Here is a 14,919-nt window from a genome sequence, read left to right as displayed (position 1 = left end):
ATCGTGCAATATCGTTACCTCCCAAGGGTCGTTCAACGCTCCTCCTTCACGCTCATCGTTTCTTCTTTCGAACCGTCCTGTTCATCGGGATACAACTCCTCCCAACGCATCTCTCTCCTTCCCCCTAATCAATTCGACCTTTCTTTCCTCAAAATTTAGCCACAGAACTCCAGAACCTTTCTCGTTGAATTCCAATTCCCCTTCCTCACTCAAACCAAGTTTCTGAGCACGCGAGCCATCGATCGCCACAGTTGCAGAAAGCATTTACTCCCCATTAGTCATTACTATCCTTCCTGCACATAATTCTCGATTCTCACATTCTAACGAGATCCGAAAGATATATTTGCAACGATATTGGGCTTCTATTCGGGGCTCTCGCCGCTCACATCAGAGGCACGATCCTGAAGTTCCTTCCATAAAATCTTTCCATACACTTGACTTCTTATTTGTTTTCATTTTCCACCCAATCTTGCAATCGCGCGGTCAGCCTGACCATACTACAGCCTTTATTTACCAAAAACACTCTCCGCCATGAACATGAACGTCAATGAAGGGACAGACGCAGCTGGCGGCAACCAGGAACCCGATGTTGAGACAGCCGTAAACTTTGCCCTCTGTGACAACCGCCAGTGTATACGGCGCACGGGGATCTTAACGTCCGAAACCAGGCGGCTTATTGACCGCGTCCAAGAGCTAGAAGAGGAGAACGCACTGCTCCAGGGACGGAATGCAGGACTTGCAAGGCGGATTGAAGGACTTCAAGAGGCGCTTGGCCGCCGAGGGAAGCATACAAAACGAGTATAGTGCTCCAGAAGTAGAGATCTGTGCGATGACTAACTTGGCTTGTGTGCCACAGACCTGGCCTGACGTCCTCCGGCGTTATCTCCAGGGAGCATCTGATCCCAACGCTTACGCCAATATTTACAAGCTGTGCTGCAGAGAAGAGAATATGAGCACCAGGCTCCACTGGATTCATCCCGACATTAGGCTGGTGGCCCCGCGCGCTGACCTCCGAAACCAGTCGGCCTCCGAGCATGCAGGCCGTGAAACCACGCTTGCAACTCTGGCACCGGACCGAGCCGATGATGTTGGAAAGCACTTCCCATTTGAAAAGCTGCCGTTGCTGGTCCAGGAGAAAATCTTAAAGATGCTCCTGTATAAGGAGGGCCAACTCATTCACTGCATCTCAAGGCTCGATCCCTTTGTCGAGCCCCCTCCCCCGGGGGAACTGGACGAACGCAAAAGCGGCCTGATCAACCGCTTTTATTTTGGTTCCGGCTCCTTCAATATCACGAACGATAGTGTGGACCCCGGCAAGTTCCTCAGCATTCTTGCCGTCAACAAGCGCCTCTGCTTCCTTGGGGTTCACATCTTCTATGGCTTGAATACGCTGGCCTTTTCCAGCCTGGGAGAGCTGGGGCGTTTCTGCCAAGGGTCAGGACGCGCACGGGTTGCTCGAATCCAACACATGGAGCTGCTCCTCACAGGCAACATGTACCTGACCGCACCTCCTGATGAACGCCAGAAAGTTCCCTTCTCACGACGCACATACCCCTTGACTTGGTTCACTGACGCATGCCGACTCAAGACGCTAGTTGTCCATATCAACGAGACAGGCAAAGGCTACGTGCGCCGTGGCTATGAGAACCCTATGATGAAGCAGTTCATGGCTGCCAAGACTGCCGGTCAGCCAAATTGTCGAATATCGCGGTCGCTACGCTGTGTCCAGGGGATTGATTACATTTACCAGCTCCGAGGCATGGATTGGATCCGTTTCTACGATTTCAACAAGGCTCTTATGGGGCTGCGAAACGTCCGTAAGCCCATCCAAGACTGGTCCTTTGCCGAGGATATCACCAATACAACGACACTGCCCAAAGTCCCCACAAGACTTGAGAACGCCAAGCTGGAGAACCTTGAATCACTCTTCCCACGCCGTGATGGCGGACCAGGCCGAAACTGGAAGCCCAGCGACGCCGACTGGGAGCTGGTCAAGTCGCTTTATCTCCACAACAACGGGCGTTCGTCCTATGACGACCTCCGGCGCCAGGCGCTCAACCACGATGCCGACCTGGCGTCGTATCTCAGCGTGGCGCGCAACTCGCGGCTGTACGACGACAGCGCGTCCGGCGCTAGCGAGCATCTCGACTCGGACTCGGACCCGGCGTCAAGGGAGACGGACAACCGCTCCGAGTCCCCGCTCTTCGTAGACCCCGTCGGCATCGCCTTAGCGTCCGACACGGACACCGATGTCGATGCCGGCGATGACGCCGACGCCGATGCCGCCTCGGACGCCCCGTCCTCTGGCATGGACCTCGATCTGCCGTCCAACTTTGACGACTCCTCCCCCGACACGTCCGATAGCGGCAGCGATAGCGACGGCGACAACGACAACGACAACGACAGCAACAACGGAAACGACGACAACGACACCCCCCCAACTCCTCACACCCAGGCCTGCGCTACCAACACCTACACCAACACCAACGCCCGGCGCGAGTCCACAGCCACCAGCGGGCTGTTCGTGACCCCGGCCCCGGGAGACGCGATCGAGGCCGGGGAGGGGGGGTGGGAGGCGAGGGAGGATGTCGGCAATCATGACATGGTCCTAGACGACGGCTCCGAGTCGGACAACGACGGCGACGTCGAGGGCGGCGATAGCGACAGTGACGAAGACGGTGACGACGACGACGACGCCAGACGATGGCTGAGTCTGTCCGGAATCAACCTCGACTTAGACGACGACGACTCGGACGACGGCTCGGACACGGATGCGGAGGGCGCGACGGAGCGAACGGCGGGCGGAGGAGTCTCGGGCGGCTTGAAGCGCCGCGGCGGCACCGTTTCGAGGGTGCCCTCGCCCGGCGCGAAGCGTACGTGCATTGGCTGAGCGGGTGGTTCGATGGGGCCGGGATCTGGCATTGCGTTTTTTACGTTTGATTCGTTGATTCATATCTCACGTTTCTTATTCGTATTTTTTTTTTTTTTTTTTTTTTTTTTTTCCTTTTCACCTTTCCCTTTTTTGGTGTCGAGTCTGAGAGAGTCGGGGAGCAAAAAGGGAGAGGGAGGTCAGCATTGCTATTTTTTCACTCATCCCAGACATGCCAGTCTCTTCGCAGGTGGGCAAATATCAGATAGATATGGCTATGAACCTGGCCCCACCGGGCCGTTAGCGGGGAGGATTGGCGGCTTAAAAGACATTACGATGGATGTGACACAAAACATTCTTGCGCCCCATGGGGCCATCGCCGCCATGCGCCTCCACTTGCCCAGGGAAGGTTTAATGCGCCCCGCGACAGGCCGTTGATTAGTTACCTCATTTTACTAACTTATGGCCGCAGCCTAACTAGCGCGTGTCGCGAAGCTCGCGAAGCTCGCAAAGCCTTGACAGGAGTATGTGTAGCATTACTCAGCCTGCACAAAGTCCCCCGAAGGGGCCCAAACAGCTTATGGCGTCAGTGCGGACAAAAGCTTGCTTCTCTTGACGCACCGGTGAAGGATCTCCCTTGAAGAAATACCATGATTGGCCAGCATTGGTCGGTCTTAGCGTATTGGGTTTGGAATCATTCTGCTCTGCCGGGTGCCATCCCCTCGGGTTCGGTCCAGACCCCAAATATATCGGTGAAGCCCGCTCCTCCTCCCCCAGACAAATTGAAACTGTGCTCTCGCGACCGTCCTTTGTTGATGCTCCTCCAAGCCGTTGCCACCTGATAGCGGACCGCCGTCACGAGTAGATGCCATCCAATCCAGATGTCTTCGACACGGCCCGATCCCGATGAGGGCGACCTCTCGGGCATCGTTGTCGCCTGTGTGGTCGTCGTGACCTTGCTGGCGACGGTGTCCGTTGGGCTGCGCTTCTACGTCCGCGGTCGGCTCCTCCGCACCATCAAGAGCGAGGATTGGTGCATCCTCATCGCGCTGGTGGGTTTTGTTCGTCCCTGCTAGTGTGTGTTCGTGTTTGTGTAGCGTGTGTTGCCAAACAAAAGCTAACGAATGTTTGCCCCCGGGGGGTCCAGATCTTCGCCATCATCTCTGGAGGATTCTTGATACATTGTAGGCGGATGGTTTTAGCGTCTCCACCGTTCCCGTCCGCTGTGGAGGCGTCCTCCTCTACTGGTTCGAATATGCTGACAGCGCGACTCCAGCGAGCCAGGTTGCCCTTGGCCGTCATCGGGCGAAGGTGTCGGGCGCCCAGGTCATCGAATACTACCGGGTACGCGAGCTCCACACATGTTCTCGTTTCCAAGAGTCCCAGTATGGCTGACCCATCGACACCACGAGCAGATCAGCTATTTCCATACGCTATGTTACAACCTTAGCCTTTGGTTTACCAAGATCTCCATCCTCCTCCTGTACCTGCGGGTCTTGACGCACGAATACATCCGCAAGGTGACATGGGTGGTCATCGCCATCGTTACTGTCTACAACGTCTGGGCACTTGGCATGTACCTGACCATGTGCATCCCCATAGAGAGGATGTGGGACCCCTCCATCCCCGGGTACTGCCATCCGTGGTCCGTCTGGTGGGCTCTGACGTACTTGCACATCATCACCGACTTTATGATCTTCGTGATCCCGATCCCCGTCGTGTCGACCATGACGATTCCTAAACGCCAAAAGATCGGCATCCTGCTTGTCTTTTGCATGGGCCTGTTGTAAGTCTACCTATGTGACTCACGAGTAAACCCCTTCAGGACAAGAAATGGCGGCAGTGCTGACATGCTCACGGCGCAGTGTCTGCCTCATTTCGGTTTTGCGCGCCATATGGGTGAACCAGCTGCTCTACACGGCGGACGTGACGTGGGACTATACCGCCATTGCGAACTGGTCGTCCGCCGAGATGAACATGGCCATTGTGTGCGGCTGCATGCCGACACTGAAACCCATCTTGACCAAGGTCTTCGGGCCTCTGATGGATCGCTTCTTCCCACCGCAGCACCAGTCGCTGGAGGATTCGGGTTCCGCAAGTGCCCGGCCACGGACTGTCGGATCCATGCCCATGAAGGCATTCAGGTTCGGACGACAACCCAAGAGCCAGAATTCTGCCGAGCCAAATGCTCTGTCGGAGAGCTCGTGCACAGATGGGGCGACGCAGACCGCGACCGAGGTCGAGACTAATCCGAGCGAATCCCGCCGCGGGGATTTGGACCTAGAGGCTGGGCTGAACGTGGACCGGGAGACCTCCGCTATAAAGCTGAGCGAGAGGCTCGCAAAACCGCCGAGGGCGGTTGTAAGGAGTTGAGAAAGAAAACTCGGAACACTTCGCACTATGGCAGGCAAGCCGATAATTAGTTACGGCTTTTTTTTTCCTTTTCTTTTCTCTTTTTTTCCAGGTGAATGAGACACACGTTCTTTACGTTGGCATTTCTCGCTATCTTAATGTGATGGGTCCTAGAGGGTAGAGGGTAGAAGGTAGAGGGCAGAAAGTAATTAGTCGCGAGCTCCAAGCGGCATCCCACAACTTTTCGCCAGGCCAACGCCCAACTTTGTGAATAAGAAGGGAAGGAGGCCAACCTGTGCACCTGTGCGAATTGCCGAGTAATTAAAATTGAACGTTTGTCGCGCAGCCCTGTACAACCAAACCCCCCGGTTGCAAGCAGCGTAAGATTGCGGGACAACATACCAGTAGTGGATAAAGTTTGAATGTTAGGGCGGAAGGTGAGTATCATTTCAAATTGGTCGTGTATGATTAGAGGCGGAGGAGACTGCCGGGTTTTTAGCACCGGATAGCATCTACAGGTTTATTTGGAAACGACTTCGCGCTGGTAAGAGCCCACAAAGCCCCATCACAACGATGCTGTCTGATATCTTCCAACGAAGAGCCCAATCACGTCGATAGTGTCCCAGGATGGTTTTCCACTTCCCACATCGTAGGTCGAGAGCCTCGCCTGAATGCACCGTCCCGCCCCGGGATAATCAGAAGTTGCATTGGATGATGGAATAACTAGGTAAGCAGTAGCGGGATGGACCCGCCTTACCGCAATCATATGTGGTTCCTAGTTTATGGGGGATGTAACTAACAACTACCAAGTATTCACAAGGTAGTACGGGTAGGTTGAGTACTTAGGTCCTAATTTAACATCAGTCGGTGATGCTTGATTTAGCGAGAGGGCATACGGAAATCATACGTTTTGTCAATCTACAACCGTGCCTCTTTGCTTTTATAATGTCTAGCGAGATATTGGAGACATTCTCGCTCGGAACTTAACAACTGAAAATGCCCAAGGCTCAGAACCTACAGTTTGGTTTCCAGGGAACGATCCGCAGCAGTCGGCAATTCGGTGGCTGCTGGAATTACGCTCTCACTACCTGGAAATAGACTTTGAAGCCATGCTACCTTATATAATATTAGAAAATAGGAGATCATAGCGTTATGTCAACGCAGGGTATTGTGTTGGAAAAGACCCTTTTTTCTCTTTCCTCTACCGATTATTCAGTTTGTCGCATAGTGTGAGAAGAAACACGCCAAGCTACAAACATGCTACTAATGCTCCTCCTTGTAGATTGGTGACTTGCCGTTTCAAACTAGAATTAACCTAAGTCTCTGATCTATATGTCCACAAGTTGCTTGGATCTCCATCATACTCGGACAAGCCGTATCTGAGGACGGAGGATGGGCCCATGTCAGGTCATGAAAAGATATGCAGATTAGATAAGGTAATCTCCGAGGGAGAATCGCTGTGATTGGTGTGCTCTGCTCCACTTCCCAGCTTGGGGCCAACCCACCTTACTTACACGCGCAGAGCCAACGCTCTTCCACACACAATTCACGCCACCAATTTCTCTCCTGCTTGCCCTGCTTGCCTCCTCGCGTATCAGTGTATCAGTCGAGATAGCATCAGATCACAACAAAGCACCGTGGCCCCTTCCTCTGATACAGCATATTTTGTCCAAGAGAAGAGTACAAAATCAACCACGGACTATGCCGTGATGAGGGAGGTCCAGCGGCGCTTGGATATGGCCATTCTGGTTCACAGTTGGCGTGATGTTGAGCGTGAGGTTGCCAAAAGTGGCTATTGAATATTTTTGCGCAATTATAAATGATTATCTAGACGCCAAGAACCAGGATTGCAAAGTGACTTGGGCGGAAGGAGTGCGTGGAGGACGCCCTGCAATCCGGCCAGCTGAGACGGGCATGATGGAAGAACTCTTTGTTTGTATTCATTATACAGGTACGACACACATAACCATCCGGTGCCTGTGCTAGTCAAATGTGATTTTCCGGCCTTGGTAGGGGGCTGTCATCCGCTCCCTCTCTCTTGCCAGCCGTTTGGCCTCCCAACTGGGATGTAGTGGGCCGCTGTCATCTCTTGTTCTCTTGGGCGGTTCTCTCTTCGGAGGAGGCTGCGCGCTCCCCGAGCCCTTCGACCTGTCTAGCAGCGGGTTGCGGATCCCGCGTTTCCACGGTTTCGAATCACCATCAACAGCACCTCGCTTGAGGTCCCAGCCCGCGTCTCGGCCCTTGGCGGCTTGTTTTTGTAGGTGTTTTGCCTGTTCCTTGTATTTCTTCTCCCAGATCGCCTGTCTTGCCCTCTGCCCTCTGCGATTCTTACGAGGCGGCGCCACGTCTATGTCGGATGCTTCCGATTCCGAGCCTGAGATGTAGCCGCCCATGAGTGTGGGGAGGAAGGTGGAGTCTCCGGTTTTGGTTTTGGCCGCCTTCTTCGAAGTTGCGGCTTTCTTCGCTGGCGGCGAGCGGGCGGTGGAGGATGCCGAGCTCTCGCCATCGGAGACGACCTGGTTTTCTGTGTCATCCTGGTTACCTTCGTCCAGATCGCTAAAGCCCTCGAACACCTCTTCGTCATCGCTGCCCTCATCAGCGGTCACTTGCATGGGGTCGAGCTCGTTATCGTCGTCCTGCTCATCCCCGCTCTCTTCCTCGGATGTGATTTCCATTGGATCAAGGTCCTTCGCCGCAGCAGTCGATTTCCTCGTCCGGCCCTTTACGAGAACGTCGTCCTCTTCTCCTTCGTCGTCGTCTTCTTCGTCCGAACCTAGACCTAGCAACGCATCTAGTTGTGAAATGGCCTTTTCTTCTTCCTCCTCGTCAATGCCATGGTCTTCACCGGCCTCGGCCTTTTCACCTCCCTTCTTTTCTTCCCCGCCGATCTCGCCACCTCTTAAATCATCCTTGGCCTCTTCATGCTTCTTCGCTCCTTTCCCTTCGCTTCGGGGGTTGTCGCCGCGCTCGCCCCTGTCCTTCCCTCTTACTCTCCCTTTCTTCTCCGGCACCGCCACACCGATCGCATTGCACACCGTCTCAATTGCCTTCTCAACCACACTCTTCACCTCGGGCCGGTTGTAGAGCGAGCTGGTGACATTGTGCAGGGCCGCCTTCTCCTCGTCTGTCAGCTCGGGCTTCGGCACTCCCGCTTTAATCTCGTCGGGCAGCTTATCCGACTCGGCGATGGGTTTTAGGCGGACGAGGGAGGAGCACAGGTGCGCATGGGCTGTCTGCTGCAGGTCGAGGGACTAGAAACGGCTGTCAGTTACCAAATGCCTCCCCTCCCCGGAGAAGGTGAGCAATTGGGCATGTGACCCACTCTGAGAACGACAATCTCATTCTCTATCCGGGCCTTTTTCTCGGGCGTAGCTTTTGCGTCGCGCAAGCGCTTGGATTGGCGCTGCCGTTCGAAGCCTCGAACCGTCTTAAGCGCTTGGTGTAGGTCGTTGCGGTAACGGGAGAAGATTGCCTCGACCGAGGTGTCGTCGTCGCTGCGTTTGCGTTTGGGCATCCCGGCGCCTGTAGACGGTCATATGGAAGTCACTGTGGTCTCTTGCGTCTGCTACAGATGGGACAAAATCGGATTTGCCGTTGGTGCCGGGTCTTGGAGCTTGGATGTTCATTAAGGCTGATCTTACAAGAAACCGCGGTTCCGCTGGTTGAAAATTTTGTGGGCCGCGCGATCTAAAGATCGATCCATAAGACACTACGCCGGGTCCGTTATCTAACTTGGCTTGGGGCCGTTTTGTTCCCATCGTTTCCCTACCGTGTACTTCTCGGTACTCTTTCTTTCGTCTCCTGTACTAACTTATACAATGTGTTCTTTCTCCTCTCCCCTTCCTCACCCCGCGGAATAACGGTCAGATACGGTCATAATTACTACCGGATGACAGAGTTGTTTTTGCCGTGTTTGTTCGTTGGGTTCCACACTGGGACATTCCTGAGCAGGCCAGAGCGCGGCGCGAAGCAGGGCATCTGCGTTAAGAGGACAGGGGTCAACGCGCCTCGGGCTTGCAGTCGCGTAGATGAATTTTGGAATCTGGGAAGCGGAGGGTAGTCCAGAGCCTGTACTGTCCATGCCGCAACTAGTTACCGACAATCAATACCCATAGACGAGGCACAGACCCGTATCGTACTGTACAAGGCGGTTTTGCCGCGCTTCTCACTACCGACAACCCTTGTGCTGCAACACCGTGCCGAGCATCGACCCCTTATTTTGATTTGCTGTTGGATTTCGCATTGGGCCGCCCAGACCGTCGCGTCGACCAGAACCTTTGCGCAGGCCCCCCGTTGCGCGGCAAGGAGCTCGATACAATGGCATCCGGGGCGCGCACAATACAGTACACGATTCCGGCGCGGGAAGACTTCAACAAGCTCTCTGACGAGCAGAAAACACGCATTGGCGAAGCGGTGAGTTCTCCTTGCGTTCGCAGTTTCGCATCTCAAAGTGCCTAACGCCAGTGCGTTCGAAGTTCGACCTCTTCGACTCCAACAAAGACGGCCTCCTCTCGTACGAAGAATTCCGCTTCGTCCTCCGGGCGCTCGGCTTCGAGCTGCCCAAACCGCAAACCTACGACCTGCTAATCCGCCACGGCCAAAAGCCCTCCAACTGGCAACACGACCAAGACTGCCCGCCCGTGTACCGCCTGTTCAACCTGCCAACCACGCAAGCAATTGCTGGCACGCTGATCCGGCAGCGCGACCCGAGAGAGGAACTGCGGCGCGCTTTCCGCCTGTTTGACGTCGACGGCAAGGGCTTAATCACCCAGGAGGATCTAAGAAAGGTCAGCAAGCAAGTAGGCAATAACATACCGGATGCCGACATTGTGGCCATGATTGAGGAGTTTGATTCGTCCGGGAAGGGGGGGGTGGACGAGGACGAATTTTTGAGGTTAATGATGTCCAAAAAGTAGTGTTCTGTGTTCTCGGCGGTAGGCTTTGATACCCGGACGTGGAGGTCTGTTTTGCGAGACTGTTTGGGATAATAGGAACTGTTGACCGGCAGAGTATACACGGGGAGGTTGGGACTTCCAGGCTACAATATAAAGCGCCATTGAAGGCAGACGAAAAACTTCTAAGCACCTGTTACATCTCGCGTCTCCACGGCAACCCCTCCCTTTTTCACGCATATGATCCAATTGAGCCTCCCCACCGGCCACATGAACACCTCGCTGCCACTCCTGACCTCCCACTTGGCAATCTCCTCCTCCCCTCCCTTGGCCCCGCAGGTCCTTAGCAACGCCTCCACCTCATCCGGCGTCCTCGTCCGCAAGCACGACATCCACCCATCGAACACCAGTACAGCCGGCAGGATGGGCACCACGTACGTGAAGAACAGCGCCATCGGCGCCCCCCACAGGAGCGCGTAATACGGCGCCATGATCAGCGTCCCGATCCCAAACAGACAGCATGACAGGAAGCCCGATATGCCACGGTCCTGCAGCTCAAAAATCCTGTTTCCCCCCCCGCCCCGCCCCCAGCCGCCGGTCAGCTAGATTTATCACCTCGACTTGCCAATCTCCGCACCGAGGAACTCACCCGAACCCATCTCCCCCGCCGTCAAGCGTATCCCTCAGGATCCCCCTTGCCAACCCGTCATCGAAATGGTGAAACGCAAGGTTGAACAGCCGGAACACCTTCTTCCCTTCCCTCTTGTAGCGGCCCGTCAGGTCGGCCGGCGCACTGGACGCATCGACCGACTCGCGGACGTATGACAGGTTGGGGTTCTGCGCGGCGGCCTGGGACCAGAGGTCGACGTGGGGGTGGAGGTCGGTGAGGACGAATTGGACGGGCTGTTGCTGCTGCTTTTCTCCTCCTCGTCCTTCCCCTTCTCCTTGTGGGGCGATGGATTGGTTGAGGTGTCGCTCGATGGACGGGGTCGGGCCCCCACCGCCGGCGCAAAAGTCGATGAAGACGTAGTCGTGGATCCTGGTGCGTCCGAGGTGTCCTGTGAGGAGGCGGGCGACGAGGTTGGCTGGGGAGGAGCTCTGGAGGAGGGGGATCTAGATTCATTTAGGTGGTGGGTGAGCCGAGTGAGGAGTGGGTGGGAGGGGGGGATGTCGAAGGCATACGTGGGTTGTCCAAGCGGCGGTCAAGGCGGCTTGGAAGTAGGCTCGTAGGAAGTTTGGGAACCTGTGGCGTGGTTAGTCTAACTAAGAGATTGGACTCAGAGCTGTACAGCGACAAGACAAATTTTTCTAGCTTACCAAGGGAAGTCGGCGATCTCGAAGACCTGCATCCGCGGAACACGAGCCGCCATGGCTGCTCGGTGAGGTGAGGGAAGAAAGGGAAGAAGTGGGAATTGCTACCGCGTAACCGTCACCGCATCAATTGAATAACACTGATCAGTATAAAACTTAGCTGTTACGTATCGAGTGACTCGGAGCTCGGTGCAATGTTTGGTTTCGCCAGCCGCGATCGCTGGTAGAGTATGACGTTGTCCAGTGGATCAGGGGCTCCCACCCATGACAGCATCCCGCCGTTAGTGCACCTCGGCTTCCAAGTTTGGCGCAGCCAGGACGCCGGGGTGATAGTGAACCGGGGAATGGGCACGGATGCTGGGGCTGGAGCTCCAGATGGTTTATTCACGCACTACACAGTATTATCTCACTAACTCTTGTGAAAGTACAAACAAAATGTTATAATACTTAGGGTTAGGGGAGTTCCTAGGCGTTGTAATCTGTGACTAGCCAGAAGCTTGGCCACAAACACAGTATAATTAATCCCGTCGTTGACTATCTGCACGTTGACCGGGCCCGCGCTAACATGGGGGTGTTCACTTTCCTTTTTGACTGAAACCAGGAAATCCATCACTCATCAGCAGGATATTTAATATGGCGATAACCACAACCTACAGGTAGGTAACTTGGAGCCCGTGCCAATTACCTTGACCATTCCACCGCCAGCGAAAGCTCACCCAAAGATTTGAAGCCATTGCTCATATGCAGATGCTGTCCATTTGAATTCTTACCAATGGTTCCAGCATTCTCCATCTGCCCCGGTGTCCGGCCGGATTAGGTCACAAAACAACGCCAAACAATCATTGGCTCGCACAAGGTTCCTTGCATAAGAACATCGGCCCCTTGATGCAAGCCAGCCGTTTGGTGTCAACGTCACTAGCACACATAGGGACACCATCTTGAACGCCGACGGCATGGTTCCTCCATTCGCACAGCGCCTCTGGAACGGTCGCACATTAATTTAATTCTACTCGGTGGCCCGTCCTCTTCGCCTTCGTTCACAAGCACGCCGCAGTCACTCCTAGGACATGGGTCTCATCGTTGGATTAGGGAATTACATCGTCGCTGTTGTCATCCTCATACTGCTTGCGCGGGCCGTCTTCGCGCCAGGGAAGGCTATCAGGCGCAACGGTGAGCGCTTGAGGTAACACCCATGATCCGCATTTGCTCAAGCGTTCCATGGTGCTAACACGACTTCGAAGGAAACCCCCGGATACGCTGCCTCTGGTGGGCAATGGCATCAAGTTCCTGCAGGCTCGCTGGAAGCTGCTTGGTTGGTTCGACAAGTGTCAACGCCTGTTTGGATACGAGACAATTGCCCTGACAGTGCCGACGCTGCCGCCCGGGGTGCTCATCCACGATCCTCGGAACCTCGAGTTCGTCTTCAAGCACGAGGGTCTGTTCACCAAGGGCACATTTGTGAAGAAGCGGTCGTGGGATTTGTTCGGTGAGCCAGCGCCAGCGACCGCACCATATACCCCTACGCGCATTCTAACCCGTACACCAGGGAATGGCATCATAAACGCGGATGGGGATTTCTGGAGGCTCCAACGAAAGGCCGGCCTGGCCTTCCTCAACACAGCCAATCTTCGAGTGCTCACCGAGGTTGCTCTCCCCCAATACCTACATGAGAGCGTCAATGACCTGAAATCGAGCATCAACCGAGGCCCCATTGACCTGCAGCATGTGTTCCACGAGATCACCACAAAGCTGATGGGCAAGATGGCCTACAACGCAAGTTTTGCCCCACCTAGCAAAGCCTTCGCTTTATTGACAATGGACAGATGGAAATGCACGCCGACGATGAGTTCTCCAAGTCATTCGACTTTGCCTCCGGCGCCACCGCCGAACGCTTCCAGAACCCCTTATGGCCCATCACGGAACTCTTCACCGGGTCCGAATTCCGCAGGTCAATAGCAGTCGTCAGGGACTTTGGCAGGCGCATTGTCGCCAGGGCCGTCGAGGACCGGAACAAACAAAGCGCCGAGGACAAGAAGAGCGAATCCGGCACCGACGATAACAAACTCGACCAAATCTCAGGCAGCCTAATCCAGTCGCTCCTCGACGCCATCGGCGACGAGGAAATGGTCGCCGACGCCGCCCTAACCTACCTATCCGCCGGCCGGGACACCACAGCCCAGGCGCTGACCTGGACATTCTACCTCCTCCTGCGACACCCAGACATTGTCTCCAAAATCCGCCAAGAAGTCCAGCACCTCCTCGCCCAGCAGCAGCAGCAGCAGCAGCAGCAACAACAACAAGAACAACACCAATTAGAAGACCTCCACTCCACCCCGGACCCAACCCTCTTCACCCCGACCTCGGTCCCGTACACAATGGCCGTCTTCTACGAAACCCTGCGCCTCTACCCCCCGATCCCCTTCGAGATCCGGCAGTGCCAGGACGACACGACGCTGCCCGACGGCACCTTCCTGCCGCGGCACTCGGTGCTGGTGTGGTGCCTGTGGGCGATGCAGCGGTCGCGGCGGACGTGGGGGGCGGACGCGGACGGGTTCCGGCCGGAGCGGTTCCTGGACGGCGACGGGCGGCTGGTGGCGCGCGGCGCGCCCGAGTTCCCCGTCTTCTACGGCGGCGCGCGCACCTGCCTCGGTCGCAAGATGGCCGAGGCCATCGCCGCGCAGGTCATCCCCACCGTCGCGTGGCTCTTTGAGCTGGAGGGGGCGTTTGTGGGCGACAGGGTGAGCAAGGCGAGCCTGACGCTGCCCATGGAAGGCGGCCTGCCGGTTGTGGTGAGGGAGAGGAGGAGAGGTGGCGCGCCGCTTGGGGATGCGGGATGGGAATGATGCCACGCGAATACAGCGTTCCGCGGGCAGAGAGAAGTGATGGGGCCTGTAGAGAGGATGTTTTAATGTACTTTTAGATGAGCGCGTTCAAATCAACTATATCTCCTAATAGTATAACCGGAAGAAGAAAAAAGAAGCAAAGAATCCTACCAAGACCAGTTTACGCTACGGAGTTAGTTGCACGGCGGAGCGCATCTGCCGCTGTGAATTATGATGGGAACCCCAACTCTCATTCGGCAAGATACTGTCTTTTGCTTTTCCTCTGGTTAACGAACGTGGGTTTCAACAAGTAGTTGGCTAGAGTATGATTCCATTTCAGATTAATGAGCGCGACCAACCACACGCGCCCTCTATCAGTAGCTCAAGTCGTGCATCTCAATGATGGGCCAACGCTCACGCTACATGCTGATTGCGGGCTGTACCACATGAGCGAGGTAGGATTAAAATGCATTCAAGCGCTCCGATACTACAATACATGAAAACTGCCTTAAGATCGTGCAGTTTGAACCGAAAGCAAAAGCCAAGGAACCCGCCCTTTCTGCGGTCCTTTCCCATCGAAGAATCAGCGCAACCGAGAACACAGCCGGCGCAAACCGACCAAGACGGAATCCGTCCCCCGCGCTCGCCGTCCTCCATCCTCACCCCCCAGCTC

The 14,919-nt window shown here is 55.4% G+C and overlaps 6 protein-coding genes across 6 annotated transcripts; 4 read left to right on the top strand and 2 right to left on the bottom strand.

Annotated features, from left to right (window-relative positions):
- Positions 1–531: 531 nt before the first annotated feature.
- Positions 532–2,890, top strand: MFIFM68171_06240 (uncharacterized protein; the record flags this gene model as incomplete). The annotated part of the gene is made up of 2 exons (XM_071061660.1): positions 532–798; positions 857–2,890. 2 exons carry the CDS (start codon positions 532–534, stop codon positions 2,888–2,890), a joined length of 2,301 nt encoding a protein of 766 aa, XP_070917761.1.
- Positions 2,891–3,750: 860 nt separating this feature from the next.
- On the top strand, positions 3,751–5,242 carry MFIFM68171_06239 (uncharacterized protein; the record flags this gene model as incomplete). The annotated part of the gene is made up of 4 exons (XM_071061659.1): positions 3,751–3,921; positions 4,058–4,213; positions 4,285–4,655; positions 4,735–5,242. 4 exons carry the CDS (start codon positions 3,751–3,753, stop codon positions 5,240–5,242), a joined length of 1,206 nt encoding a protein of 401 aa, XP_070917760.1.
- Positions 5,243–7,203: 1,961 nt separating this feature from the next.
- Positions 7,204–8,735, bottom strand: MFIFM68171_06238 (uncharacterized protein; the record flags this gene model as incomplete). Its single annotated transcript, XM_071061658.1, has 2 exons — positions 7,204–8,472; positions 8,544–8,735. 2 exons carry the CDS (start codon positions 8,733–8,735, stop codon positions 7,204–7,206), a joined length of 1,461 nt encoding a protein of 486 aa, XP_070917759.1.
- Positions 8,736–9,538: 803 nt separating this feature from the next.
- Positions 9,539–10,137, top strand: CDC31 (Calcium-binding component of the spindle pole body (SPB) half-bridge; the record flags this gene model as incomplete). Its single annotated transcript, XM_071061657.1, has 2 exons — positions 9,539–9,634; positions 9,697–10,137. 2 exons carry the CDS (start codon positions 9,539–9,541, stop codon positions 10,135–10,137), a joined length of 537 nt encoding a protein of 178 aa, XP_070917758.1.
- Positions 10,138–10,298: 161 nt separating this feature from the next.
- On the bottom strand, positions 10,299–11,483 carry MFIFM68171_06236 (uncharacterized protein; the record flags this gene model as incomplete). Its single annotated transcript, XM_071061656.1, has 4 exons — positions 10,299–10,677; positions 10,763–11,226; positions 11,296–11,356; positions 11,431–11,483. 4 exons carry the CDS (start codon positions 11,481–11,483, stop codon positions 10,299–10,301), a joined length of 957 nt encoding a protein of 318 aa, XP_070917757.1.
- A 1,008-nt stretch (positions 11,484–12,491) lies between these two features.
- Positions 12,492–14,267, top strand: MFIFM68171_06235 (uncharacterized protein; the record flags this gene model as incomplete). The annotated part of the gene is made up of 4 exons (XM_071061655.1): positions 12,492–12,607; positions 12,666–12,910; positions 12,971–13,197; positions 13,248–14,267. 4 exons carry the CDS (start codon positions 12,492–12,494, stop codon positions 14,265–14,267), a joined length of 1,608 nt encoding a protein of 535 aa, XP_070917756.1.
- Between the last annotated feature and the right edge of the window lie 652 nt (positions 14,268–14,919).

Source organism: Madurella fahalii (genome assembly GCF_045866475.1).
Source record: "Madurella fahalii IFM 68171 DNA, scaffold_3, whole genome shotgun sequence".
NCBI classification, from domain to species: Eukaryota; Fungi; Ascomycota; class Sordariomycetes; order Sordariales; genus Madurella; species Madurella fahalii.
Note: the sequence above shows the minus strand (reverse complement) of the source record. Positions and strands in the feature narration are given on the sequence as shown.